Source organism: Aquila chrysaetos, chromosome 24 (genome assembly GCF_900496995.4).
Source record: "Aquila chrysaetos chrysaetos chromosome 24, bAquChr1.4, whole genome shotgun sequence".
Lineage (NCBI taxonomy): Eukaryota > Metazoa > Chordata > Aves > Accipitriformes > Accipitridae > Aquila > Aquila chrysaetos.
The window spans coordinates 19527098-19555063 of NC_044027.1; the positions used below are offsets into that span (position 1 = coordinate 19527098).

Here is a 27966-nt window from a genome sequence, read left to right on the forward strand (position 1 = left end):
GCCAGTTGCCCGTGAATCCATGGTGTGATTCAAGCATTTGCTTGCAGGGGAGGAGTGGGAACTGTGTGCCTGTTGCTGTAGCCGGCACTAACCAAAAGAGCAGCTCTGTCCTGCGAGGCAGGGAGCGCTGCCGGCCCATGGAGGTGGCCTGGGCCCTCCAGCCTTCACGTCCTCCCCGGGGCTGCCGCGGGCCCTGGCTTGAGGAAACGCTGGAAGGCTAAAGCCGCTCCGCGAGGAAATCGCACCAGGGATGCGCCGGAGCTTCTGCAGGTTTGACTCTGATTTTCAGCCCTGCCCCTGCTCATTGCACTAGCCCGGGTCTTTTGTTTGTCCTCCTGGACATCTCCTCTAGAGCTGACCTTCTTCACCTGCGCTCCTGGGCACGCCGGTATGAGACTCTTGCTACTGTGAGGATCCCTGGTAGCCCCCCCCCCCCCCCCCCCGCCTGATTTTTCTGCCAAGACCACGTGCCAGATTTCCTGGGAAGCTTTACCGGGGGCTTCCATGGAGAAGTGACCGCCCGGGAAGGAGATCCCCCGCGCTGCTAGCACAGGTTGTGGAGCGGGGAGGATTGCGAGCGCTTTGCTGTTGGCGGGGCTGAGGCGGTGGGAAGCCGAGTGCGCCGGAGGAGCCGTCCCGGGGAGGGGGGGGTGGGATGCGGGGGGTGCCGGCCGCCCAGCCCCGGCCCCGCGGGGCCGCTGCCCATCTCGGTGCCGCTGCCCATCTCGGTGCCGCACGGCTGCGGCGGCCAGACGGACCCGGTGCTGGCGGGGCGGGGGAGCCGCGGAGCCCGGCACGGAGGAGGCCGGGCGTGCTGCCGGCCGGCTGCGGGGCGCGGGGCGCGGTGCTGCGGGGCGCGGAGCGGGGCGCGGGGCGCGGAGCGGTGCGCGGGGTGCGGAGCGGACCCGCCGCGGGAGCCCGCTGTCCGTCGGGGCCGTCGCTGCCAACCCCCCCGGACCCCCCAGCCGCGCTTTGGAGCCGAGGCGGCTCCCGCGGCCAGTCCGGCATCTCGGGCTTGTCCTGCCGGCGGCTGTGCTGGGGGTAGCCCCCCTTCCCCCGGGCTCCCCAGTACGGCGTTAGACCCTCGCTGCCGGCTGGATCCCTGGTGACTCCCGCGCTGCCCTATTTTTCATGCCAAGACCGTGTTCCAGATTTCCCGTGGTAGCATCTCCAGGGGCTTCCACGGGCAGCTGCCCGTGGCTCCCGTCGCTCACCCATCAGATAAGCGCAGAGCTAAACGTACTTCTCCCTGGAGGGCTTGGAGCTGTGTTCTGCTTATAAAGTCACTGCTGAACTTTGGAAGACTGTTGGTGAACATATTTAGAGTCCGGGCGTCAGAACTGATCTCCTTAGTCCCTTAGCAGCAAAGTGCTTAAATGTGTGCTTTTGCTGTGCACACAGGAGAGTCCCATTGAGAGCAAAGAGATTACTCACGGCTGGCAGTGTCGGTGCTGAGAGACAGCTTTAGGACTTGTTTGCTTTGGAGAGCACATTGCCAGTTTCCATGTTTGTATCTTTACATACCCATATCTACAACTTTACTAGATTTTCTACAGCCATGCACTCAGGCTTTCCCTCCACCGGCCCAGAGCTGGTGCAGTGGGGGCTCAGCGGCCGAGTCCTGATGTTGGGCAGCTCTCCGGGATGGCTCTGTGGTACTGAGCGGCATGTTCAGGCACTGCTCATGGAAGCTGGATTTACTGGTCTGCAGGATCTGTTCTGGTGCTGTATTCCTGCGGGCTTTAAAAGAAATGAGAAAATCTGCCAGTGATGTGACACTGTTTAATGATGCAATTTATGATGGCTTTTTTATTTAGTTAATGCAGATAAAGAGGCTCTGCTAACTTGCCTGTCTATTAATATCACACATCTGTATATGTTTTATGATTAATTATTCTGTATCCTGGAAACAAATGTTAAACTGGGACCTTGAGTTCTTTAAGAATAACTGAGAATTATTTTGATAGGATACTACCCAGGACAGGTATTTCAGACAGAGTCATTTTCTCTTTTTTGAATCAAGACTTTCAGAGGAAAGCAGCCTTGTCTGAGAGCTAAGTTTCTGCAGAATGCTTCTGTCTCTGTAATGCATCCCTAGTAATATTTTGTTTATTCCAGCAAAAGGTGAAAGCTTTCCAGCTGGTCAGCATGTTTAGGAGAGACTCGAGACTTGATTCTTGGTTTTTCAGCCTTCTGGTGAGTTTTACAGTAATTTTTATAATTTGAGTATTTGAGATAATATTAATGCTTTATATGAACATTACGAAACATCCTTCCCAACAGGTCAGTACTCTGTCCAGGAGTCTCTTTGCCTTTGCAGCCCTTGCCAAGAATCAGACTTCTAAAGGTTAGTGTTTTTATCAGCACTGCTGTATGTTTTTACAAGCAATATTCAGCATAGAGAAACAACGCATAAAAAGGTGTCCAGTGGCAGAAACAAAGGTAAAGAAACTTTTTCTGATACCCTGTTTCGTGCCTGAAATTATATTTGTATAGCTAAGTATTTGCTTGGCTAACTGTGAAATTACTGTCTAAAATTAGTTAAGTACTGCTCAGCTGCTAGTCTTTGTGCTGCTGCAAACAAAACAGATTATTTTGCTCTTGCAAATTGCATCTGCAAATGCAGGAGCTGGTAGGAGCTGGGAAATTGGAATGAAATGAGAAAATTTGGTTGTACAAATGCTTTGAACAAGCTACCCTGAGGGCAATCCCTAGGTGTACCACAGTGAGCTTTTTCTTCGGACTGAGCTCAGCATGGTTTTGTGTGTCCCACAGAAGTGTGCCCAGCTCCAGCCCTAGGCCAGCGATTCAGTTTGTGAGTGGACTCACAGATGTCCCTCATTTTAGGTCCAGTATAGTCTGGACTTCTCTGTCACACTGTGCCCACTGAATATCCGGAGGGCTGGATACGGAAATGAGCTCCTGCCTTCAGCTTCTCCGGGGTGCACCAGGCAGTATTTGTAAATGCTTGGGGATGCTGCAAGAGAATGACCCTGTAGTGTACATGGCACAAAAGTGGGTCGGAGAGGCTTTCTGTTTCTCCATGTTGCATGTGTCTTTCTCCAGGTTTTGCTCCTGTCACGATTGAGACCTCAAGACACATGTATGAATATGTGGCCACTGCTTTGGACTGGTGGCATGCAGACAGATACTGCGAACAACGCTTTTCCCAGTTGCTTTTTGAACCCCAAGACAGTGAGCGAGCTTCCTTTAGCAAACTGCTGCAGTCCCACAGCATCAGAGGTTCTGTCTGGCTAAATGAAAGGGATGGTTTCCTGCACAAACCAAAATGGAGACGTGAGTATAAGTGGGCTTGGACTATTGGGAGACATGTTCACTGCTGGATCTTTTTCATTCTGAAAAATTAATCTGACTAGAAAAGTCGCCACTTGTTTTTCATTGTCACTGTGGTAACACCTAGGACCTCTAGTCACAAGCTGGAACTGGCATCATGAACAACAGTGATCCCAGCACATCAGCTGGTCACTGTCAAGATTTTTTAATGCATTGCAACAGATGGGAGTTGCAAAGTTTCTCCTCTGCTCTGTCCTCCTATACCATCTCACTGTAAAGCAGGTCTGGCTTTGCTCAGCCTCACCATTTGTGACCTGCAGGTCCTGCAGAGCAACGATATTAGAGACAGGACCAGGAGAACGGGCGCTCCCCAGCAGCAAGGCACCGCATGGCAGATGCCTCAAAGGTCTTATTTGACTATGCTTTTGGTTGCTATAGCATGGGATGCTTGGGAACATGCTGTTCCTTCCATACTCATTGTTTGCAACCCTATTTGCTAGAAAACTAAGTTTCTGGAAATTACACTTGCTGAACTGATGCAATCTCAGCTTGCCTGCCTTCCTGATCCCCTCCAGGTACAGGGGAAGCAGAAGCCTTGCTGCATGCTTACAGGATGTCCTTGCCTGTCGGGTCCATGAGTTCTTAGCTTGAGTAGGAGGCCAGACCCAATACATCATCCCAGTGGAAGATGATCAGGCTTTGGCCCATGCTTGTTCCTTTATGTTGGCTGAAATTTCTCCTTCTAGGGGACCACATTGTACCAGTCCTGGTATTCAGAGACAAAACAGACACAAAATATGTGAAGGTGCTCTCTGACTTCCCAGCACTGCCTGCTGTCACAGCCTGCGCCCACCTCCAATGGGACACCAGGACCCAGGAGATTGCTACCATCTTCTCCTATGCTGTGCCAGCTTTTATTAATGAGTTCCAGCTCCGTGGCTTTGTTGACGAGGAAGGCTTTGTTCGATTTGCTCTCATAGTCCATGGGCACCATTCGCCATACCTGCCCGTGTTCCGCGCTGATGGACAGTGGCATCACTTCTGCGTGACCTGGCAGCAGGAAAACGGGACCTGGGCCATCTATGCCGATGGTAAAAGGAGAGCCTCTGCCAGCGGTTTGTGTGCTGTGGGGCCGTCTGCCCCCCAGGCCATCTATGGCCAGGGCACCTTCATAATTGGGCAGGATCAAGATTCCCTGGGGGGCACCTTCAGGGAGAAAGAGTCCTTCAGTGGGAACATCACTGACTTGCACATCTGGCAGAAAGTCCTCGGTGCGGAACAAATTGAGAAAGTTCGGTCGTGCTGGGTGGTAGAGCAAGACCTTGTATTTGGGTGGAGCTCAAACGCTCTGGAGGTTGAAAGCACCGTTCAGGAGGTGACTGCACAGTTCCTTTGCCCGGGTAAGTCTCGTTACCCTCGCTGCTTCAGCTCCCTTCTGCAGCGGGGGGTCAGCACGCAGGGATAGTCCGAGAAGCCAGTCCCATCCTTAGGGAATTTGGTGCAGTTTCTGGAATGATGCTTCTCCTTCAGGAAGGAGAGCAGAAGCACATTCCAAGCTGGGCTGGGCAGTTTACAAATCGTACTTAAAGGCACAGTCATCACTAAACCCTTGGTCATTGAAGACCCCTGCAATGACCCTAGCAATGACAGCTGTTCAGATGTCCTGGGCTAATTACAGGCTTTCTCGTTTACTGAGAGAAATGGATTACTTGTCAGTGATGCTGTTTCCTGGGATTTGCACACACGGTGCTTCAGTGCTGTTCTGGGAGGAGGGATTCAGTCTCTCAGCCAGACTGGCATGACATTACTGATAAATCACGAACTCAGGACCTGGCACTGCCACCTCCTCCAAGTTCCTTCTGGAGAGGATTTACCGGGTGGGTCGGGAGCAGTTTCTGAGCCCAGTCCCTGCTCTGCTCTGGCTCTGGGGCTGCTCCAGGAGCAGTCCACAGCTTTTGTCTTCAACAGGATTTGTGGATTGCTTGCAGGAAACATGATACTTGCTGGGGATGGCGTGTCTCTGGGGGACCTGGGCCTTCTGTTTGTGTGTGTTTCCACAGGGCCTGTTGAGGAATGCCGAGTTTTTGAAGCTGGCAGTGGTGGATTCAGTTACACATCCTGTTTGCAGTCTTTGCCTTTTATCTGTCGCTACAGAAAGGGTACAGCATGTTATTTGTTTATTCGTTACTTCCATGGCATTCACTCCTGGAGGTCCTCGCTAGGATGATGGCCAGTGATGGGAAGGCCTCGTGTCTGCTCTGAAGCGATCACGTGCAAAACCTGCTGTAGCTGTGATTTTGCTTCAGTTGCATGCACTCTGACAGGTTATTTTGCTGTTCTCCAGTTAAGCAGCGGTTGTACACGTTGCATGACTTCTGGATGCAATGCTGTAGAGTGCCTTCCAATCCAGGCATCTCCGGACTTGTTGGCTGGGGGACATGGGGAGGAGGCAGAAAAGTGTTAGACTGTCTCTCCAGGTGGGATCTTGTACTAGAAATAAAATACAGCTGTGAAGTCTCCTTGCCCTGACTGTCCTACAAACTTACCCACCATCTGAAGACCATTCCCCAGGCTTTGAACATGGCATGTGTTTACCACGCTGCTAGACACCACAGCAATGGTTATGCTTTTGTTTTATTCTCAGATGCATACTGGCAACTGAAAACAGCTCAGCTGGAATCCAGCCATTCGCTTGTCAGCCGTGTGAACACACTTGCAGAGAGGACTGTGGTGAGTCCTGCAGTCCCAACGCTGGCATCTGACACCGGGAGCAGGCAGGAGCTGTTGGGGTGGAGTTGCTGGCACCTACTGGTGTTTGAGGCCAGCAGTTATGCCTGTGGCCTTTTCTGAGCTGCTGTCGGAGAGTGTGACCAATACAGCTGTAACTCATAGTGTGATCAAACAAGGAAAGTGTTGCTTCAGATTGACTCATCTCACTGAGGTTGAGAGGCTGGACAAGAGAGTTCAAAATGTCAAGGCAGATCTCCTTCCCCTAAGAGAAGCCTGGGTGGCCAGGCAGGTGTCCTCACACCAGCGAGGGCATGCAGGGCTCTGCACTGAACTAAAACATCTTTTCCGTGGCAGATTCCTGAGAACTTCTTCACAAGCGACATCCAAGACATGAACCTCTCTGTTGCTCTTGGTGCTCTTGATGTCTTGGCAACTGTTCTGAGGGGAGGAGAGACACCTGTGCTGGAGTCGTCTGACCTCCTTGCAGTGCTTCAGTTACTAAAGCAAGTTTCTGATGTGGAAGTCCAGGAAGGAGAGGAGCTGGAGATGTTGGAGCAATTGGGGCAGTATTACGTGGAAGTGGCTGAGTTAATCTTGGAAGAGCAGAATATTGAAACGTGGTCATCAGTCAGCCAGGTAACGGTGTCACAAGCAGTCTGGCCGCAGTGTGCCACATCTGTTCATCTTGTTGTGTGTGCAGCTTCTTGGCCTGCTGTATGACCACAGGCTGAGGACCTGTCCTTGTCTGGTCACATGTAGTCTTTTCTGGCTGTATTCTGGAGCTTGTGAAAATGCTGCAAGCATGGGCATGGAGCCCCTTTGCCAGCTCAGATAAGGGCCATCTGCCTTACTGTTGCCTCATTTGTTGGAGATGCAAACAAGTTCTTCTGCAAACAAGTGCAGTCAAGTAGTGCCTTCCCTGCAAACGCCTCCAGTGGTTGTCTCTGCTCTCTTCAAGCTTCTCCACTTTGTCAGCCTGGATTTACAGGATTACACACAGTTTGCAGATTCCCGGTGCTTTGTAGATTCCTTGCTCCCACATCCTGCTGTCTCTGGCAGGGCAATGCCCTTCACTTTATAGTTTGTTCTATTTTCCGTGGGTGGGCTGCCAAGGAGCTCTCTGTCATCAGCCCCCATGCTGTTCAAAACACCGTCAGGCTTTGCGTGAGGGATTTACATCATCCCACCCCTGTTAGGATTTTCTCCATTAGCTTCTTCCCTTCTCACATGGGTCTTTTGTGTCTGTTGTATGGTCTGCACTTTCCACCCGTCTTTGGGAAATGTGTGACAGCGTCTGGCCTGGCCAGTGCTCCAGGAACCAAGCCAGGGACCTCCAGAGTCGAAAGGATGCTGAATAGTTCAGAGTTTACCTCATCGCTTAGAGTTGCTTAGGTCTCCGTGGCCACAATTACTCACAGCTTCTCGACAGTGGCATAAAACCAGCTCTGGCCCAGTGTAGCTGGTGCAGCAGATATATCTGCTGAAGGAGAAAGGATTTGAGTTTATGTAGTGCAGGGGTGGCACTTGTGTTGCCCAACACACACAGGACCTTGAGTAAAGGGGGCAGTCACCTGCTACCCTTCCAGCAGTGGAGTCTATTTCTATTTTTCCAGAAAGAGAGGAAGCAGCTGTTCTACAGCTTTGCAAAAATCAGGAGTCAGATCTAAAAATCTACTTTCTTTCCAGAAGCTTATTTAGTTATTTATTTCCATGCCGGTTTAATGGTTTTTTATAAAGACCAGCAAGTTTCCCTCATTGCCAGTCTCATCTCCTTGCTGAAGGAATCGGGAACATCCTTTCGTGAAGAAATCAAAGAAAAGCAAAGCAAAAGCCTTGAGTCCCAACTTCTCTTTTTCTGCCAAGGGCCAATCATTTAACAAAACTTGTGTGAGCTGTGGGAAGTGTGAGCTGGCAGTGCAGGTGCTGATTTCCATTGTTCTCTCCATGTTTACAGGTTATCAGAGGGCCTATGGCTGTTGTTGAGCTCTGCGACAGAATGGTGTCACACTTAGCCCCACTGCTGACTGCAGGGAGGACAAAGATCACGATCCAGCATGGGAATGTCGGTGAGTGGCACTGGCAGAGCTGGGGGAGAGCATCTCACTGGGACGCAGCTTAGTCATCCCATCTGGTTCCCAGTGCAAGTCCACTCCTGGCACCTCTCCTCTTGCTAACCCTACAGCCTTCTCCCCATTTTCTCTGTGCAGAAGTGTTACAGTGTGGGGGAATCTCTCACACTGTGGATTGTAAGGGGATTGTAAGAAACATTTGGGCGCAGGAGACAAACTGAGCCCAGATGCACATGGTTTGCACTGAAGGGGATCTGTCTGCTGCTGTGGGTCTTGGCTGGGCTTATAATGTCCCTGTGGTACTTTGCTGTAGCAGTAGCTCTGGAGGAAGACTGAATCCTGGTTCAGTACCTGATTTTACCCCTCCACAGGGATGGAGGTCAGGAAGCTGGAACTGAGCAGGCAGGAGCTGAGCAGTCAGGCGTACCTGGTCCAGAGCCCCGAGAAAGGCAGGCATGACCTCATTGAAGTTCCCACAGAAGAAGTGCAAAGACTGAAAGCCAGAGGTAGGTTATGATACCTGTGTTTCCTTGGGTCTCCCCTTGGCACTTGTGCAGCATCCTCCTTAACGGCACAAACTCTTTACCCTGCACACATGCAGTCTGGAGAGATGTGGGGAGGAGATGCCGCTGGTGAAAGGGAGATGGGCTGTGGGGGAGAGATTATCTACAGCCTCTCTACAGACACAGCTTGGAGCTGTGGGTTCCCTGGACCCCCAGTATCACACCTCCAGATTAGGGCAGCGGTGCTGAAGCCCGGGCTGCCCTGTGGGCTTGCACCCGTCCTGCAATGCTCTATCCCTCCAGGTCTCCGCAGAGTCATGGTGAAGAACATGTGGTTTGGCTACGGCTCCCTGCAGCGCTGCCTGTCCGGCGCTGGCAGCAGTGCTGTCTTCCAGGACGTGCCTGCCTCTGACGGAGGACAGAAGTGAGTGAAACAAAAACCCCTCCGCACCCCAGGGCTGCCCTCTTAGCACCACAGGAGAATTCATTTCCAAGTCTGCGTTGAGTCTCTCGGTGCCTCTCTTTTGGGGTCACCTCCACCCTACTCCATCCCATCCCGCTTGTCCTTGTCCCTGCTTTCTCCAACACGCGTGTGGAGATCGGACAATGGAAAGGGGCTCCCGAACCAGTGCTTTGTGGAGGCAGGGGCCTGAGCTCTGCGCCGGGGCTGCTTGTGGTGTCCCTTGTGCGTGCCTCTGGTTCCCCCGAGGTTATCTGCTCTGCTGGGGGGTGGCTGGGGACGGAGCCCGCGGGGCTGCCGCAGGGTCCCCTCCGCCTGGGGCCGAAGCTGCTGGAGCCGGGGAGCTTCTGCAGATGGTGGCTCGCAGAAGTGGTGGGAGGCAGAGCCCTGCTGCTCTCCGGGGAGCTCGCTGAACACTAGGTGGGGATGGCAGCCCGCACATGCCGGCACACACGCCGCTCCTGCGGTGCACCTCTGGCTCAGCCATTGTGCTGCTCAGCTGGCAACCACTTAGGATGCTCCAGTGCCTCCTCTGTACGGTCACCTCCTGCAGTTACGGGAGGAGCAGTGGTGGTTTCTGTTTGCCAGGTAATCTCAAGTACCTTCTGCCCTGCGCCCAGGCCCTTTGCTGGTGGCACTGAAGCACCCCAGAAGTGGCTCCGGATCTCTCCAGCTGTCTTGTATGACGTGAGATCCTGTTTTCTGAGCACGTCTGGTGGTTCCTGTGCCTGTGAGCGTCATGCTTTCCCTGACAGGTACCTGAGCACCACGGTGGGCACTGCTGTGATCTCATCTGCTCTGCTCAGCGACTACCAGGAGATCAGCACGTCTGTGCGCTACCGCCTGCAGCACCGTGTCCAGGTACCCTGAGGAGGGGCTGTACTGCCCAGCCACCTCCCCTGCCAGCGGCATCGCGCAGCCGGACCTGGCAGGCTGTGCCCAGCCTTGGCTCAAGGCCTCCAGAGCTCTTGGACTTAAGGGTGTCCCATGCCCAGGTCTCTCACCTTGACTCCTTTTTCCCTGGGGAGGTGTTTGTCCTTGTCCTGGTTTCAGCTGGGATAGAGTTAATTGTCTTCCTAGTAGCTGGTACAGTGCTATGTTTTGAGTTCAGTATGAGAAGAATGTTGATAACACTGATGTTTTCAGTTGTTGCTGAGTAATGTTTAGTCTAAAGTCAAGGATTTTTCAGCTTCTGATGCCCAGCCAGCGAGAAAGCTGGAGGGGCACAAGAAGTTGGCACAGGACACAGCCAGGGCACCTGACCCAAAGTGGCCAACGGGGTATTCCATACCATGTGACGTCACGTCTAGTATATAAACTGGGGGGAGTGGGGGCGGGGGGATCGCCGCTCGGGGACTAACTGGGTGTCGATCGGAGGGTGGTGAGCAATTGCACTGTGCATCATTTGTACATTCCAATCCTTTTATTATTACTGTTGTCATTTTATTAGTGTTATCATTATTAGTTTCTTCTTTTCTGTTCTATTAAACCGTTCTTATCTCAACCCACGAGTTTTACTTTTCCCGATTTTCTCCCCCATCCCAGTGGGTGGGGGGGGAGTGAGTGAGCGGCTGCGTGGTGCTTAGTTGCTGGCTGGGGTTAAACCACAACAGTCCTGTGCTGACAGACCTTGTTGCAGCCTAGTGAGTGAGCTGCATCAGTCTGCATACAGTATGTGCATGGCTGTGTGACCTCCTCTTCTCCCTCTCTGCCTGCAGGACCTGCCCGATAAGCTGGTGGGGCCCATCTGTGCCTTCTGGAACTTCAGCCTCAGGTGCCTTGTTTCAGTTCAAGTCCCTAGATTTATGAGCTTTTATTTCCACTGGAAAACCAAACATAACAATATAAATGTAGTGGTAAGAGTAGGGATCTGTAATTCTTTGCCTGCTTTGCATGCTGGCATCCTCTATCTGCTGGAGTAGAGCGCTCTCCTGGGAAGATTTCCTTTGGGAAAGTCACTCATGAGCAAGTGACCTTTAATGAGGTATATACAACTAAAATGGAAAGCCCTAGTTAATTATGATAGTTTCTTGCAACAAAGAAGGCTTGGTCCAAGATATATAGCCCAACAGACATGCAGGACTCCCAGCCTCATACATACTGCTTGGCATTGAGATGTGTTTTTACTGAATGTCACCACAGTGAGAGCACTGAAACTGTAATATATTATGGATTGGTAATTAAGTCATTCAAGTGCAAAAAAACCTCCTTAGAGTCCCAGCCTTGTAACAGGCATGGATGGTTTGGGGAAGGTGGGAAAAGGGTGTTTTTGGAAGCAGCTGGTTACTGCACAAACAGTTCCACTAGCCCTGCTCTGAATTTGATCTTCCCTTGGTACTGAGGCAGGCTCAGAGGAGCTGTGCTGGCAGTGAGGACAGAGCTGACCCACCACAGCCTTGGTCCCTGCACAGGGAATTCAGATTTGGAGCTTTGCTGGCTGCCCAGGCAGCGGAGAGCAGCTGGCTGGCTGGAGACAGGCTGGCTTGTCCTGAAGATCAAGAGTCCGGTGGAACCACACAGGGTACATGGCAGGCCAAGCTGATGGAGAGGATTAGACGTGCCTGGTTCAGTGATGCTCTCAGTTAATGTGCTGTAAAACGAGCTCTTCCCAGAGCTGTGCAATTACTGAGTTCTGTTTAAAGCAGTGATGGCTGAACTGTGCTTTTTAATGCACACTTTGATACTAGATGTATTTTCTCGTGCATGCCTGATGGATAAGGCAAACCTGCTGAGATGCAGGATGAGCCAAAGGGAAGTCCATATGAAGACCTGTCTCTGATACCATCTTCTTCCTCCTTTCAACTCTGCTTCTTCTGGGAGAATGAAATTCCCTTAACACCTTGGCTTTCTGTTGAAGTGGATGATAATTTCCATATGCTTTCTCTGTTTTTTTGCTGCATGTTAGCCCAGATGCTGGTGGGATGTGGTCCACAGCTGGCTGCTCTGTGGTGACATCTCTCCCGGACTCCACTACCTGTTTTTGCAACCACACCACAAATTTTGCTGTCCTGCTGCAGGTGTATGAGATGCAGGTAAGCGAGGAGCCTTTCTCTGCCACTCTGTGGAGTGGATGCCAGCACTGCAAGCAGTCTGTGGTTAATTTGTGGGGGTTTTGTGTCTTCTGTTGTTTCATGATTGGAGCAGAGGACCACCAAGGAGGAGCTCACACTGCAGACTTTGACTTTTATTGGATGTGGAGTTTCATTCTGTGCCTTGATAGTTACCTTCATTTTATTCGTGGCAGTTGGGTAAGAAAAGTCCAGACACTTGTAGCCTTCTCTGTATTATTTGTTTGCTATTTTGCTTCAGAACAAGTATACAACCAAGGCATCCTTTGTCAGTGTGGGGTGATGCAGGTGCACGGGGAGAGGCTGGGGAGCTGCACTGGTGGTCGGTAGCAGTGGGGAGGGAGGGGAGTGGTTGTCGTTGGCTAGGGAGGGGGTGCAGTGCTGGTTGTTTCTGTGCAGATGCTTGTGTGAGCTGTGCACACACCTGAGTGGAAAGATTTTTATCAGTGGCTAATAATGTTTACCATAAAAGCTGCTCTGCTAGAGTTAATTTTTATAAAATAAATGGAGCAAAGACTATTTCTTCAATTGCCAACCCTTCTGTGTCACTTGGCAAGCACAGAGATCTGCCTTGTGAGCACGGCAGTGGCTCCCTCCACCTCCTCCTTGCTGCCTGTTCCTTGGAGCACTGGCCAAGGTCTGAGCAGCCGTACCTGAGCGCATCCCCAGCACCAAGGGCATGCACACCAGGGCAGTCCCCTGCCTCGTTGGACTGTCGTCTTTGCAGTGAGTAGCAGAGAGATGGCAGGTCACCCAGGCAGGTCTGCACAGCCCAGCAAGGACTAGTGAGAACACATGCACCCTTTCATTTGACTGCAGCTGAGGGCTTCCTCTCCTTTCTCAGTGTCCCCAAGAGTGAACGAACAACTGTGCACAAGAACCTGATCTTTGCATTAGCTGCAGCAGAAGCTCTGCTCATGTTCAGTGAACTGGCCAAGACCAACCAGGTAAGCTCACCAGAAAGTGTCCTGTTCAGCCAGCAGAACCAGGCCTGCTCAAGCATTACTGTCAGGGCAAACAGAACAGAAGTGTAATCCCTTTTATTAATGTTTCGTTAAATACCTGTAACTTGCATCTGGGAAAGAATTGTGTCTCTGTGTTTGGAGATATGCATATGTGCATTGTGCAATCTGTCAGGAAAATTCACCTCTTTTTTCTGACAGTTTGTTTCTGACAAAAAAATCCCTCAGGAAATTTAAGTAGTTATAAAACAGCAACATACAGTTCTGTCCCTTTCTGTGTCCTCTTTCAAATCCCGGGGCTGGATCAAGCAGCTCTGAGATGAGAGACCTGCAAGGAAGGTCCAAGAACTGCAGGAAAAGATGCTATCAGTTCCCTCTTCTGTGGTCTGAGATGGTCACACAGATGAAATGAGTGTGAGCTGCAGCAGTTGGACTATTCATGTGTTGCAATTTTAAGAACTCTTCCTGGTGCTTGTGGATGTTTAAATGCATTTCTGCACATTCTGCAGCATAAATTGCAGGCTGCTCTCTTCTTCCTGATCACAGGCACTCAGAAGCTCCCGGAGGACTCCTCCTCATGAAACGGCGTGTGATTTTTCTTCTCTCCAGGTGGTGTGTTTCATGGTCACTGCCTGCCTTCATCTCTTCTTCATGGCAGCCTTTTCATGGATGCTGGTAGAGGGGCTTCTCCTGTGGAGCAAAGTGGTAGCAGTCAACATGAGTGAAGACAGAAGAATGAAGTTCTACTATGTGACAGGCTGGGGTATCTACAGACTCCTCTGCTTTGGGTGCTCAGAAAAATGTGTCAATTTTTTGTCTAGCAAAAGTTTCAACAGGAGAGCTTCCCGAATGTTTGGTTTGATTCAATATGAGAGCTGGGTGTCACTACTCTGCAGAAGCTTTCTTACCTTTTATGTGTCAAATTGCCAGTCTTAGAATATAAGTTTAAAAACATCTCTGTTATTTTTCTAAATCCAAGAGTTCAATACAAAAAAATGGAGGAGGAAGTTTATGGTAAGTTCTTGTTCTTGGAGAGCATTACTACTGTCTGATAGTAATTAAAATATAAATATGTTTCTGACTAAGCACCCTTTATTCTGAGTGAGCCCTTTAGGGACATAGAATTCATTTGAATAAGCTGAATTTCCTGTCAAGGAAGACCCTCTTTAGGTCAGTGCTCCTTGCAAAACACACACATAGTTGGACATTGGGTCCAACTGGTTCAAGTATTTTGGATTGGTTTATGTCTTTGATATTGTCCATTTTGTTAAAAAAGCAATCTGAGGAGTAAATTGCTTTGATCAGGACTCAGGACTTGGAATGCTTTATACCTAGGAGAGTGATGCTGACAGCGTATAAATCTGGTCTTGCAGAGCTGGGACAGATTTCAGCTGCAGTAAATTGATGTTGCTCGTGGGGTTTCAGAGGCTAAGCTGGCTCACGCCGGAGCGTGTCTGGTCATGGGGGTTTTGAAGCAATTGTCTAGAGCACAGCTTACCTGCCTGGGACATCTCTGGTTTTCCTGGCGTTTAATCTGTGGGTTTTTTCTGCAGGCCTTCCAGTCGTTATCGTGGGTGTGACCCTTGCAACTTCCTTTAACAAGTATGTGGCAGACAACCATTGCTGGCTGAACATTCAGACCAATGTCATCTGGGCCTTTGTTGGGCCTGTTCTCTTCATCCTGGCAGTAAGTGCCAAAACCTGCCAGGAAGGCATGTTTCCTTCGTGTCTGGTTTTAGGAAAGCATTGCAGAGTCAGGGGTGTCAGCACTTCTCTAGCTAAGGTGCTTGCTCGCAGGGCTCATTGTGCCTGCTGCTTTTATAGGAGAATTTTTGTTATGTTTTATATATACTTTCACAACACAAATAAATCTCTTTAACCAAAGCAGCTTTTTAATAGAAAAAAGTGCTTTAACAAAATTTTGCTGACCAGTTCTTGTTTTGGCTGTTAAATTAGAAATGTAGATAAATGTGTAGGTTGCCTACAAGGTGACATTGCCTTAACTAAAGGTCTGATTTTAACACAGGAACATGTACATCCTTGAAGTAGCGTCAGTATCATTAGACAACAGTAGCAGAAAAAGGTGCAATGTTTAAGGGGTCTAGAGTAAACACTTAACAGGGAAAACATTCTGTAGGAGTTTTGAGATAAGTTTTATAGATTTCATACTTGTGTGGATAGCTCTATGAAGTATTTTACTCATGGCTTTCTCAGGAGTGATATGTTTCTCCCTAAGATCTGACGCTCAGTTATTGAGTTCTCAGCAGAAAAGTCTCACCCCACTGGAGCTGAGATTACAGAAAGTTACTGGGTCCAATGGCTCTTCTCTGACAGGTGAACACCTTTGTGCTGTTCCGGGTGGTGATGGTGACTGTGTCCAGTGCTCGCAGGAGATCAAAGATGCTGACGCCCAACAGCAGCCTGGAGAACCAGATTGGAATACAGATATGGTGAGCAGGGAAGTGGCTGGTTTTCCCAGCCGTGGCTGCTCTGGGTATGAAATGGTGGAATTACTGTTAAGCTGAGAGTCTTTGCCTTGGCAAAGTGAAAGACCATGAGTTGGGGGAGTCAGGGTAGAAAGGATTTTCTCCTCCAGGGCAACTGTGCATCACCCAGAGGTAGTCTGTCTGTTCTAATGTCTAAGCCACTGAGAAGCTCAGCCAGCACTTTCAGCCTGGGGAATCCAGTACTGGATGCCCACATCTGCACTTTGCACTCCTAATTCTCAACACTCTGGGACAGGAGAACCCTGGCAGCACCTGCTGAAATCAAAGCTACCCTGGGCCTGTTGGAATCACCAGGAGCGGCAATTTGGGTCTGGGAATGGCTGGTGTGAGCACATCCCCGTTGTCTGCAGTGGTGATAGCGTGCGTGGGAACGCGGGTCACACTGCTGATCCCACTGCCGAGCTGTCTGCCCCTTCGCTAGCATCAGCCTGCCGTGCTGCTAAGCAGCTTGCTGGCAGGCATGCAGGCATCCTGTAAAACATCGCCATAGGGAAGTGAGGTAGCAGCTTGGGGTGTTTCAAGGAACCCAGTGACCCAATTGGGTGCCCAATTTCCATGGAATTTTATAGACCTCTGAGCTGCAGAAGCAGCTCCTCTCCACTTTGCAGAACATTGCAGTTTGAAGGGCTCGTAACTGAGTTTATCTCACGCCTGTCCCGTCCTTAGCACTTGTCTGCACCCCTCAGCAGGATGCCAGCTGTAGAGAGTGCAGGGGTTTCGGCTATTTGCCATTATAAAAGGCATTTTCTGTATTACTTTGGGACTTGGTGGATTGAAAGTAACGCTGGTGGGGATTAGATACATGGGGAAGGAGAGGCGGTGCGAACTTCTGTAATCAGTCAATATAGAGAGACCTCTAAAAAACTGCTGCTTGAGTCATTATTTTATCATCCTCTGTGAATCTTTATTGTTGTTAGCTGGCGCCGGATACCCCTGCTAGACACACATTGTTCTCCTGTATCATAAATAAATTTTCCCAAACTTACAGAAGCACGAAGATAGGGCATTGCTGGAGGGCAGGGTGACATCCATATGCTAATAAAACAAATACAGAAGCCCTCCTTGTAGCAGCAATTAGGGGGAAAAATAGCTGTTTTCTCATGGCTAATGACGTCAAAGAGCTCCCTTCTTGCTAACTCTCAGTGATAAATAAAGAGCAGGACTGGCATGCTGGGGGCCGGGAGGTGAAATGTTTGGTTTTTTCCCCTCTTAGCTAATTTTGTTTGCAAAGGGATTTGTTCCATAGCTACCACCTTGGGTGCCTCTTGTTGGACACATTGTTTGAAAGGCACTTGCTGGGGGAGGAGAGCTATCTCCAGCATGGAGGCAAGGGAAGTTTCTTATAAACTGCAAGATATGGGCCAAGATGCTCCTAAACCCGTGGAGCTCTTTCCAAGGCAGATCCACTCACATGCCCTGTAACCTAGTGCAGATGCCCCAGGCAGATCATGGCGAGACCCTGGGCAGGGTTTGCAGAGCCAGGAAGGATGTTCGGCAGGCTGGGGGGGCTTTGCCGCGACACCCTGGGCTCAGGGACGTGGGGCACGACAGAGACCCCCGTGGAGAGCTCCTGGCTGGGAGGTGGGTGCCAGTGCACAGTATTTTGGCTTTGAAATGCGCCCAGGTAACTCTGAGCTCTTCTTCCTGACAGGGCCACAGCCAAGCCCATCCTGGTGCTGCTGCCCGTGCTGGGGCTGACCTGGGTGTGTGGGGTGCTTGTCCACCTCAGCATCATTTGGGCCTATGTCTTCATCGTGCTGAACTCCCTCCAGGTGAGTCCTGTACCAGGTGGATCCTCACATCACAGCCAAGCAGGTATCTGCAGTTTCTTGTGCTTCAGTGTACTCTACCTGTCCTAATAGTCAGGGATATTTGTCAACTCTGAAGCCCAGCCCAGCTTTCCCAAGCCGCTGTGCTGTTTTGTCTGAGGAAACTAAGTTCATGCTCCCAAGATATGAAATACGGCCCTGGAGACCTTGTTCATCTAATGGCCCTTCAGCACCAGTCTGTGGAGTGTCTTACTGGTGCCACAGCTTTCCAGTTCAAATCTTGTTTCTCATGTTAGATTTTCTGACATTCCCATGGTTTCAAAATGACACTTCCAAACTGACATGCTGGTAGGGAACTTCATTACAGTTTTGATTTGGTCATTTAGTGGATAATTCAAACGGTAACTGTCCAGTTTAATGGGGCAGATATCCCAGCTGCTATCTGAGCCTCATTCCTACAGGGTAGGGATGGGCTGTGTGTGCCAGCATCCCTGTCAGAATAGGGCTGTTCACAGAGAGTGTTTCAAAGGTCACTTCCAGCCATAGTGTGCTTGATTGCTGCTTAAATGCTGTGTATTCTAGGATTAGTGTTTTTCATCTGGTTCACATTCATACATACTTAGAGGTTGTGTCCTAAGAACTGTACAGGCAGAACCACCGTCCCTTTGCCTGGAAGTCAGCTTTATTGCAGGGAGACGAGGGAAGAAGAATTAAGAACCAAGGACTGAAAATATTTCCCCCTAAAATCTGTATTGTCTGCAGCCATGCAGCCACTCTCCAGGGATGCTCCCAGTGCCCAGTGACAGGTGCACTGAAATCTGATGAGATGCAGGAGTGAGTATTAGGTGGAACAGATTGAGATGCAGGCTGGTGATCAGAGCCTCGCACGGGGAGGCTGGAAGTGTGTGTGCTGTTTCTACCTCTGACTTGCAAGACCTTGGGTGAGTCATGTCATCTCCTTCAGCCTCTTCATTCTTCTTCAGGTAGCATCTGGCTACATTTTTAAGGCTGTTCGCTTGTCTTGGTGTCTTCCAGGGCCATGGCTGTGACTCCTGAATGCTATCATACTTCAGAGTCATGTCGTTAATATTGTAGTATTAACAGGGATCTTTGCAGGACAGAAAGTAACCCTGGTGTGTAAAGTTATACTTAATATTTGCTTCTAAGTTTACTGATTTCATCAAAAGAGTTTCAAACTTTACCCAGCCTGTATGTGGTTAAGAGAGCAAAGCAAATTGTATTAGTCACAGCAGCCAGGAGTGCTCAGTTCTGCACTGAGGTAGAACAGTTCCCAGGACCTCAGGATATCTGAAACTCAGGGACACATGGTGACAAAAAGTCCCAGAACATGTGCTTGCCACCTGTGATTCAAAGCATCAGCCCCCTTGTTGGCAGAAGCTTTCCAAACCTCCAGAGAAAGCAGCTGTAGATGGAGCTAGAGAAGCACGGAACACCACTGCTCCTGACATGGAGGGGGGGGGGCGGGATTGGTCCCAAGGGAACGGTGGACCTCTCTGCAGGCAGGCACTTACTGGTGGTGGGGAGCCAGCCCGGGGGGGGGCACGCAGGGACTCGGTCCAACCCCTGGGGCTGAGACTACGGCAGTACAGGTGGCGCCTGGCAGTACCCACACCGTCAGTCCTGTCCCTTTGCGCTGGGTATTCACAGATGTATTTTTTGGAGTCCCTTACCCAGTGCTTGAGGACAAATCCTACTCCAGGGAATCCGAGAGAGCAACTGGGAACTACCCTCCAAACCATTGGGATCCGAAGAGTTCTCCACCCCCCATCTCCCTTTTTTCTTTGGATTCAGTAGAAATTGGCTCCTGCTGTAGCTTTCACTTACGGAGCAGCAGAGTTCGCAGTGCTTCCCTCTGGCATACTTGGCCGGTTTCAGTGTAGCATTGGCCCAGCTCTCCAAGGGTGAAATGCAGGCGTTATCACCGCGTGCACAAGATGGGTGGTTGCTCCAGGGATATTCTGCCTGTGGCTGGCGCTGGTCCAGCAGCCGGGTGCTGCTCACGCACATCCGTCGGCTCTCAGATGGGGATGTTCCAAGGCCAGACAAGGGCCGCCTCTCCGCATCTCTGCTATTAAGGATATCAGAAGGGTGGCAGGAGGCCTGTCCTAACTGTAGTTAAACATAGCATCAGTTCTCCTTGCCTCCTCATGCCATGCTTAGGTTATTGAGCAGAAAAGAACTCCAAGCTCAGTGCTGGGAAGAGTTGAGGTGAGCAGAGCTGAGAACAGCACCAGCACCTTTTCATTCACAGAAAAAAACATTTCTCAGCTTGGGTGAACTCCATCAACATCAGCAGAAAGGCAGATCAGAGCACAGCATCCCAGCACCACCCTGGCAGTCTTCCTCTGCCTTGCTTCAGTGTTTGTGCTGTAAAAACATGAATACGTGTATCACACCAGAGGGGTCCTGCTGAGGATCTCAGGCTTGGATAGCCTTCAGGAGAGCTGCTTTCCAGTAGCACTCAGGGCTGCTCTTCACTCTGCAACCCAGCACTGGCAAGGGAAATCCCATGACAAGTTCCCTGGTTCAGTGACTGCTAATACCCCTTGACTGTGGCCTGACAATGTCAGTGCCCAGTCTACATCCTCCATGGCTCACTCAGCCTTTGCTTCATCGCTGGTGCCAGCAGGGGGGCTGTGGGATGCTGGCTGTCATAGTGTGGATGCTGGGTGTATGGGGTTTTTGAGAGACAAGAAATAACTCCTGAAATGAATAAATGTGTCTTCTGGATGATACAACTCCCGAGACTCTCTCTCACAAACCATGACAATGTCCACCTTGGGTGATATAGGAACTGAGGTGTTTGCTGGATCAGGATTTGTTTTCTTCCCTTGCTTTCTAAGTTATTGCTGCTTTTGTTTTTCTTCTTTCTCCTAAAGCTCAGTAGGAGCTGTGGCTGTTGTGTGGATGGACAGTCGAGGGTTGTTTGCCTCTGTCCCTTCATTACCAAGTTCAGGTCAATTTGCAGATCACCCCAGAGGAGAAATGCTGGTGGGAAGCTGTGGAGTTGAGAGAAAGCAGGGACAAAGCCTGCTACATTTCAGCCCCTTTGCTGACTGTCTTATGGATTGCCTTGGAATTTCCTTTAAGGTAGCATGCTTCTTCATGTGTGAATCTTGTGCAGGAAAGTTTTGCTGCTGTGGTTGTTTGTTTGTTTGACTGCTTTCTGTTTATCTGTGGAAACCAAAGCCTGTCTTCAAGGTTACTCTGTGCGTCGACACCAAACATGACAATTCCTTCTCCAGCCAGGCAGCACAGGAATTCAGCCGAGTGACTGAAAAGCAACAGGGAGCGGTGCTGTGCTGGAGGTGGCTGCGGTGGCTGCCCCGCAGGTTGGTGAGCAGGCGGCATCGCCCTCCCTCCAGCCCACGATTTTGGAGGTAGCAGCACCAACACCCCGCCAAGCACCCAGTGCTGGGAGGAGGTGCCTGCTGTTGAGAAACAGTGTAGGTAAAACCTGCTGGCTTCATTTGGACTTGTAGAGCTGTAAGGATGGTCCTGAGGCTGGCTCGGGGCAGGGACTTACAGACCCACTCACCCGTCTCTGGTGAGAGGGGAGCAGGCGACGGCGCTGCTCCCAGCTGGGGTGTGCGGACCGCAGCAGGATGTGGTTGCTGGACAGACGGACACCAGGCAGGAGCATCCATCCTGCTCTGCGGGTCCCGGCACGTGCTGTGCTCTCGCCTGCGGCCACCCAGCGCATGCCCTGCCGTGAGCAGGGAGCCGCGGGGGCCGGGGCATTGCGGTCCCCGCCGGGAGAAGATGGGGCGCAGGCAGGGGCGCAGGCAGGAGCGCAGGCAGGAGCGGGCTCCGCCAGAGCCACGACTCTGCTTCCGACCGCTGCTGCAGCTGGGCCTCCTCTCCTTCCTTGCTCTCCTCTCAGCTGACCTCGTCGCTCCCCCCTCCCCGTGCTCATCCAGAATGATTATTTCAAGGAAGACCTGCCTTGGCAGCCTGACCAGAAATCTGGTCTGGGGGAGTGACCAGCATTGCTGGCTGAAGGACAGGTCATGGCACAGCGCCAGCGTACTGCTACCATTACGCCTGCCAAGAGCTTGCAGATGAAGAGCAAGGCTCATTGAAGACAAGATGGATTACTTTTCTTGCTGCAGCTGATTTATCTAGCTGCGATAACAAACACCCCACAGATATAACATAAATCTGGTGGGCCAGATAGGGCTGCCTTAAGGATGAAATCGTTGGTCTGGAGCTGTAATTAGCCCCAGGCTGTGGCCTCCAGGCAATGCTCGCTCCAGCCCTGCCCTGGGCATTTTCCCTGAGCACATCCCTCACTGGCCCCAGGCATGTAGCTGTGGCTGACCGTTTGGTCGTGGCAGAACGTGGCGTTGCTCGCTGATCTCTGGTGCGTGCACGCAACAGTGCTGGTTCGGCAAGTAGGGAGAGGGTGGCCAAGACTGTGCTGCCGGAGCCCCAGCGTGCCAGCAGGAAGGATTGTCTAGACTGCGACTGAGCAAAGCCTCTGGGTCCATACGGCACTGAGTTTGGGTCAGAGGGTCCGTCCTGTTAATGCTGTGGTCCGTCACTGCATGGAACAGAGGAACTGTTCCCAGCATCACACTGCACGTGGTCTGTGGGAGGCTGGCAACCCCCCCTGGGGTTGGTGCTGGGTGGGAAGGGAGGTCTGCTTCCCAGATCTCAGTTCCCCTAGCAATTAATTCCTGGTGGTTTCTGCTTCTGAGGTCTGAAGGAGGTGTTTTCTGGGGGATTTTGCATGCATGAGTGAATGGGAGTGCGGGAGACCTTTGGGCTCAGGAAGCCAAGTGCCCAGTGAGAGATGCCTGCTCCCCCCAAATGAAATAGATCGAGAGGAGAAGGAAGAGGGACTGCGGCAGGGACCGTCTCTCCTTTGGGTTCTCTGTGAAGAGCCTGGTCTCAATTGTGATTTTAAGGAAGGTCCTCCCTGCCCAGCTGTCCCTGGCTGTGCAATGCCCACCATCTATCTGTGCCTCTTCCCCTTAGCCCGGTCCTCACCCATTCTAGCGCTCATCAAACTCATTTCTTCCCATGCAAAGTAGCACAACCCAGCTATACATCTCTAACCCTTCCTGTGCTCTCTCCTTTTCAGGGCCTGTACATATTCCTGGTCTATGCAATCTATAACAGCGAGGTAAGAGATGCCCCTGGCTGGGGCTCAGTCACTCGTCACAGCAACTGTTTATTAGCAGTCAAGGGGGTAGCTGGGGTTGTTGTCGGTGCAACAGGCAGCATAGGTCCAACTGTGCTTCTGGAACAGTAGTTGTTTTTTCCCCATGACTTGCTGGAGGATCTCTCGCTCTGCTAGAGCTGCTGTGGCCCTCTCTAATGTCCTTGCTCTTCTCCAGGTGAGGAATGCCATCCAGAGGATGAAGGACAAGAAGAAAGCACTCTCATTCACAGTAAGTTGCAAGGAAGCCCTGCTGCCCCCTTCATTCATCATGTACCCATCAGAGGAGGGCCCTAGACATATGTTTGGTCTGCTTTGAGAAGATGATGTTGGAAAGAAGTCATTTGTTTAATTTTTTGTCTCCCTTCTTTGCAGTCCTGTTGGACAGCGCAGACCCAAAGATATCTACCCTGATTAGGCAGCAGCCTGCTGTACCAGGTTGGGAATGGGAGTTGAAGTCCCAAGTCCCAGGGGCCACAGATGAAATCAATCTTTAAAGTTGGACCTGGATCTAGCAAAGACTCACGTTGCAGTTTTCACTGTCCTGTATCTCTTCCCTGTCATTACAGAACTGCTCTCATCCCATCAACTACTTATCAAGTCCAAGAAACACAACCTCCTGGGAGACAGGGAAACTGAGTCCTTCTGCAGCTGAGAGTGCCTTGTCAAGCCCTGTGCAGAAAGACCCTCCAGTGAAGAACATCACCAACAAAGGTAAAGAGAGTTGTCATTGCTGTTGGCCCAGGCTGTGTGATGATACCACAGTAAAATGTTATTCCCAAGGCTTGAATTTTAGTGCATGTGCACTTGGCACTGCGTTAACTCATTTGCACACTGTGCCTATGTGAACACTTGGGGTCTGGTGCTGCAAATGCAGCATGGGATGAAGGATTCCCAGGAAAGGCAGGGACTGTATGCATGTGGATCTCAGAGGGGTCAGGTTCATGCCTGCAGGCTGGCTGGGTGTGGACAGGGGGTCTCATCACTGTGTTACACAGCATTGCATTCTCCTGAGGCAAGAATCCATGTTTGTGTCTTAAAATGAATTTTCTGGAGAAGGAGAGGCAAAGGTGGCAGTAGGAAATAGGGTTTTTAGCTTCAGGGAAAAAAGGTGTTGCATGCTCCAACCAGTTTGTGGGTGCAATTATGCAGGTAACCTGTTTGGTCCTTTGCTTCAGTGGGAGATACTTAGGGACGCAAAGCACGGAGTTCTTGGTAAAGCACGAATATTTCTACTCTCTCTCTAGTCCCCAAACTCATTGTGCTCTTTCACCCCCTAGGAAATTTTGGAGCCAAAATTCCCATGGGCATTTCATCAATTATGTCACCTGAGAGACCGGTATGTAATGTCTTCTGTTATTCTTCCACCTTCATCCATATACAGAGCATAATAGTTATGTAGGAGTGGTGTCTGATGGTTCCAGCAAGGGGCCGGGACTCAGGACACCTGGCAGCGTTACCAGCTCTGGCACAAATTCAGTGTTTTGTGTTGAGCAAGTCCCAGAAGCTGCCTGACTCATCCACCCTGCGCGCAGACCCTGTGCCGATCCCCTCAGTCCCAGGGCGTTACAGAAGTTGCTGAGTGTTGGTGAGGGACCAGGCAGCGTGTTAGCACAGCCTGCCTGCTCTCCTCCTGAGGACCAGCCCGGACACACGGCCCGTTTATCAAAACCAAGGAGGTTTTGATACTCATCCTGAAGACTCTGGTGTATTAAAATACATACTCATTATTAGCAGCATATTGATTTAAGTCATTTAAATCATTGGAGATGCATGTTTTCGTGCCCGTAGTGGGCCCTCCTGGTCGTCAAGCCGGACGCAACTGAGTGTTTGCTGTCTTCTGTAGGAGCGTAAGATGGAGAGCAAGGTGGGCTGGCAGGCAGGAGCTCCTGGCTAGTGACCCGCCGTGGCTGTGCTGTGAGGGCAGGGCTTGGCTCAGGAGGCAGCGGCCGGGGCTGGGGCAGGCGGCAGTGGGCAACAGGGGAGAGTGCGAGTTCTGGGGGCAGGAGAGGAGGAGGCCCCAGGATGGCCGATGTCCAGGGTGAGAGCTCTTCCCTGAGCCGATGGGCAACCAGCCCCGCTGCCGCGCCGGCAGGGTGATTGTAGCAGGGGCGTGCATGAACAGAAGGAGCCAGTGGATTTGAGCCAGTAAAGCACCAAGCGGAGGTCGGTACGGATCAAGGCGGGAGACTTCCCCCAGGGAGAGCAAGTTAAAATCAGGCAGCGGGGGCTTGCTGGCCCCGTGGTGGGTGAGCCGCATCCATCCAGGGAAGGCTGGCTGGGTTGTGCTGCCTGCAGGAGTGAGTCTGATGTTAAGCCCAGCGAGGCATGGCCTAAAGTAGGGAACAATTTAAATTTTACTACTCTGATACCACTTCCATCTCCCACTATTGAAATGATCATCAGTCCTTGTGCACTTGACATACAAGTGCTGTAATTTCCTCAGAATAAAATCCAACACTACTTTCATGAGTCTCTCACTGAAGGATCTCTCTCTCCCTCTCTAATATTTATCCTTTGAAAACCTGTGTCACATAGACAGCTCTTATTTATCCAATAGATAATACTTCTATAGCTGGCATATCGTTTTGAAGCCACTCAATAAAATCCATATTTTCATCTCTCATGATTTATATTGTGGTTAATGCCGTTCCTACCCTCATGCTGAATGCCGACTGGGATTCATTCGCAGGTGATGCTTTTCTCAGCCGGCCAGGTGCTGGCTGTGTAAACCGGGACCAGGGCTAAGCTCCTGGCACCAGATATGAGACGTGGGCCAAAGGGATTAGCCCGGGGGCCTGAGTTTCCTAAGGCAGGGAGCATTAGGAGGCAGCAGATCTCCTAAATGCCAAGGCTGTGGCATTTCCTAGCAGGCAAAGACAGAAAGCGCTTTCCTCCCTGTGAGGGTCATTGAGGACTTTGCTGTATCTTTGCTGCTTAAACATTGCATTTTAATATACTCGTTTCCTTTCTCACTAATGTGGATGCAGCAAAAGGCAAGGCTGATGCCAGTGCCTGCCTGGGGAGAGGGGGCATGGCCCCACTGCCCGCACGGATCTGTGCTGTGGCAGCGTGGCTGGCTCTCAGTGCTCCCTCGGCGTCGGTGTGAGCCCCGCGGTGCCGAGCCGGCCGGGGGATTTTCCATCCGAGCCCCATCTTCACCGCAGAGGTGGTTGGCACAGCTGGGCCCCTGTTGGTGCTACCCTCCGCTGGATAGGTGCTGCTTTCTGCGCTCGTTAGTTATATAAGTCAGTGCTGTTTTTCCTGCTCCCTGGCTAAATGAGTCATGGCACTCACTGGAGGAGCGGTGAATTAAGAATGTCACTGGCAGCTGCACAATGGTTTGGATGAAGAGAAGATGCTACTTAAAAACGTTTGAAAACACTTAAAATGACAAAACACTGAGCGAGTGAAGATACAAACACAGACGAGATGTTCTTTGTGTTTCAGCTTTTTTAAATGTTGTTTGGTGATATTTATTGCTTTTGGGCTGGGAGCAGGAATTTCACACCTCACAGAGCATTAACCATCACTTAAACACGGGGTGCGGGCTTGTGCGTGCTCTTTCCACCACAGCCCAGGGGGGAGAAAGTTCTCTTTCCTCTTTTCCTGGATTTTCCTGTGGTCTCCAGGATGGTGTCCGGCCCGCCGGGTCACCCCCGGGACTGGAGGGGTCCCCGGAGAGGGCGTGCGGAGCGGGGCACCAGCTCAGTCCCCGGGCGCTGCCGAGAGGTGCAGCTGTGTCCAGGGGCACGCTGCAAGGTGTCCATCCCTCAGGGAGCGGGATGAAGGCTCCAGGTCCCAGCCTGTGCGGTGGCTCGGTGGGAGGGAGAGTGCGATGTGGTGGCTGGGTGCTGGGGGAGCCCTGCCTGGCCCCGGGGAGTGTGGCGGGGGGTTGTCAGCAGCAAAGCAATCAGACCTGTACCTTCTGCTAACAAATGTTCTCCCCTCTTTCAGGCTGTAGAGCTGACAGCGTTCAAATCCTCAGGTAACATTTGCTTACGTCGTTTTCTTTAATTTTTGTTACTGCTGATACTGGTTTCTGTGGTTGCATGGTGGAGTGCTGCCCAGAGGGCAGGTGATTTTTGCTCAGGCTTCAGGAAGCTTTTTATTTCCAAACTGCCCTGATCGGTGCAGTCCTGGCAAGGCTGTTGGGAGATCCGTGTCCCCCCTGAACAGATGAGGGAGAGGGGCAGTAATGACACCCAGCAGTTCTGCCAGTACTGCCTTTCCCCAGCAGCATTGGTGGCTCAGCCCAGGGAGGGAACCTGAGCACCCTGCAGCGTTCAGCCGAGGGTGCCCATCTCAGGGCACCCGCCTGGTTTCTCCTGTGTCTCTGCACCTTTCTTGCTGCCGCTTTGTGTCCGCAGTTTGTTGCACAGCGGCTCCCTGGGCCCCCTCCACGACAGCGAAGCTGCAGGTCGCAGGGCTTGGCAGGCAGCGGAGGGACGGGGGGTACCTGCAGGTACCTGATGCTGAGCTCTCCGGCTGCGCACCCCAGCGTGGCCGGTCCTCGAGGCGCAGCAGGGACCGGCATGCCTCGCTGCTTGGCAAGACCTGGGCTGCTTTCAGGGGTGGCAACATCTCTGTGCTGCCACAGGGTATTTTAAAGCAGCAGCTGCTGCAGAAAGCACTGGCGGGTGTTAGGAGTGCCCTGCTCCCAAAGAAGGGAAGCCAGGGGAGGTGGGGTGTTCAGACGGGGCTGGATTTATGAGCTTAAAAGCAGCCATTTAGCTTCTTCTGTTTCAGGTTGTAGAAAGGCCAATGTCACCATGGAGGTGGGTAGAATTAAAACCAGAAATCCCTGCTAAGCCCCAGACCTCTGCTTGACGGCAGTACTGGGGAGAGGCCGGCCAGACGCAGCCCCCAGCTCCCTCCCCAGCTTCCCTGCCTGGCTTTGGGCAACTCCCCAGCTCCTCCAGGTACAGGTGTAGCATATTTAGCATTAGTTTTTTTTTTTTACCAACCGCTACCGAGTACTCCCAGCACTCTCAGTGCGGTGTCTGGATGGGGTCACTGAAGCAGACAGTACAGTGAAGAAGCACTGGGGATGAATTGATATTGTTTTTTCTGTATTGTTACATTTTCTTTTGTCAAAGGAAGCAGTGTATTAGCAGGTTTCTGATTTTGCTCCACATTAAGTGTCTAAGCAGGGCATGCTTAGACTATTTTCGAGACGATGCCACCCAGAAGCATTGCAGCTTTCCTCCCCACAGTGGACACATGAGCAAGGCAGAAACAGTGGCATCCGGGAGTAAATGTGCTGCAGCATTTCAGGCGTAGGAGTGGGGTCTCAGAGACAGCAAGACCTACACCCAGCACGTGCATTTGTGCTCTGTCCCCCCACAGTCTCACGCTCACCTGCTCCTGCATATTTTAATCTAGCCACATGTGTAATTAAACTCCAGCTGTGCAAAGA

The 27966-nt window shown here is 51.4% G+C and overlaps 1 protein-coding gene across 1 annotated transcript; it reads left to right on the plus strand.

Annotated features, from left to right (window-relative positions):
• On the plus strand, positions 1 to 27966 carry ADGRD2 (adhesion G protein-coupled receptor D2). The gene is made up of 26 exons (XM_030001180.2): positions 1 to 553; positions 2119 to 2196; positions 2284 to 2347; positions 3067 to 3297; positions 4041 to 4694; positions 5355 to 5453; positions 5939 to 6024; positions 6379 to 6660; positions 7979 to 8090; positions 8465 to 8599; positions 8900 to 9020; positions 9812 to 9917; positions 10775 to 10830; positions 11962 to 12088; positions 12201 to 12304; positions 12969 to 13071; positions 13696 to 13849; positions 14640 to 14773; positions 15421 to 15536; positions 17245 to 17365; positions 22470 to 22511; positions 22726 to 22779; positions 23117 to 23261; positions 23828 to 23886; positions 26505 to 26535; positions 27690 to 27966. Exons 2-26 carry the CDS (start codon positions 2149 to 2151, stop codon positions 27803 to 27805), a joined length of 3300 nt encoding a protein of 1099 aa, XP_029857040.1. The 5' UTR covers positions 1 to 553; positions 2119 to 2148; the 3' UTR covers positions 27806 to 27966.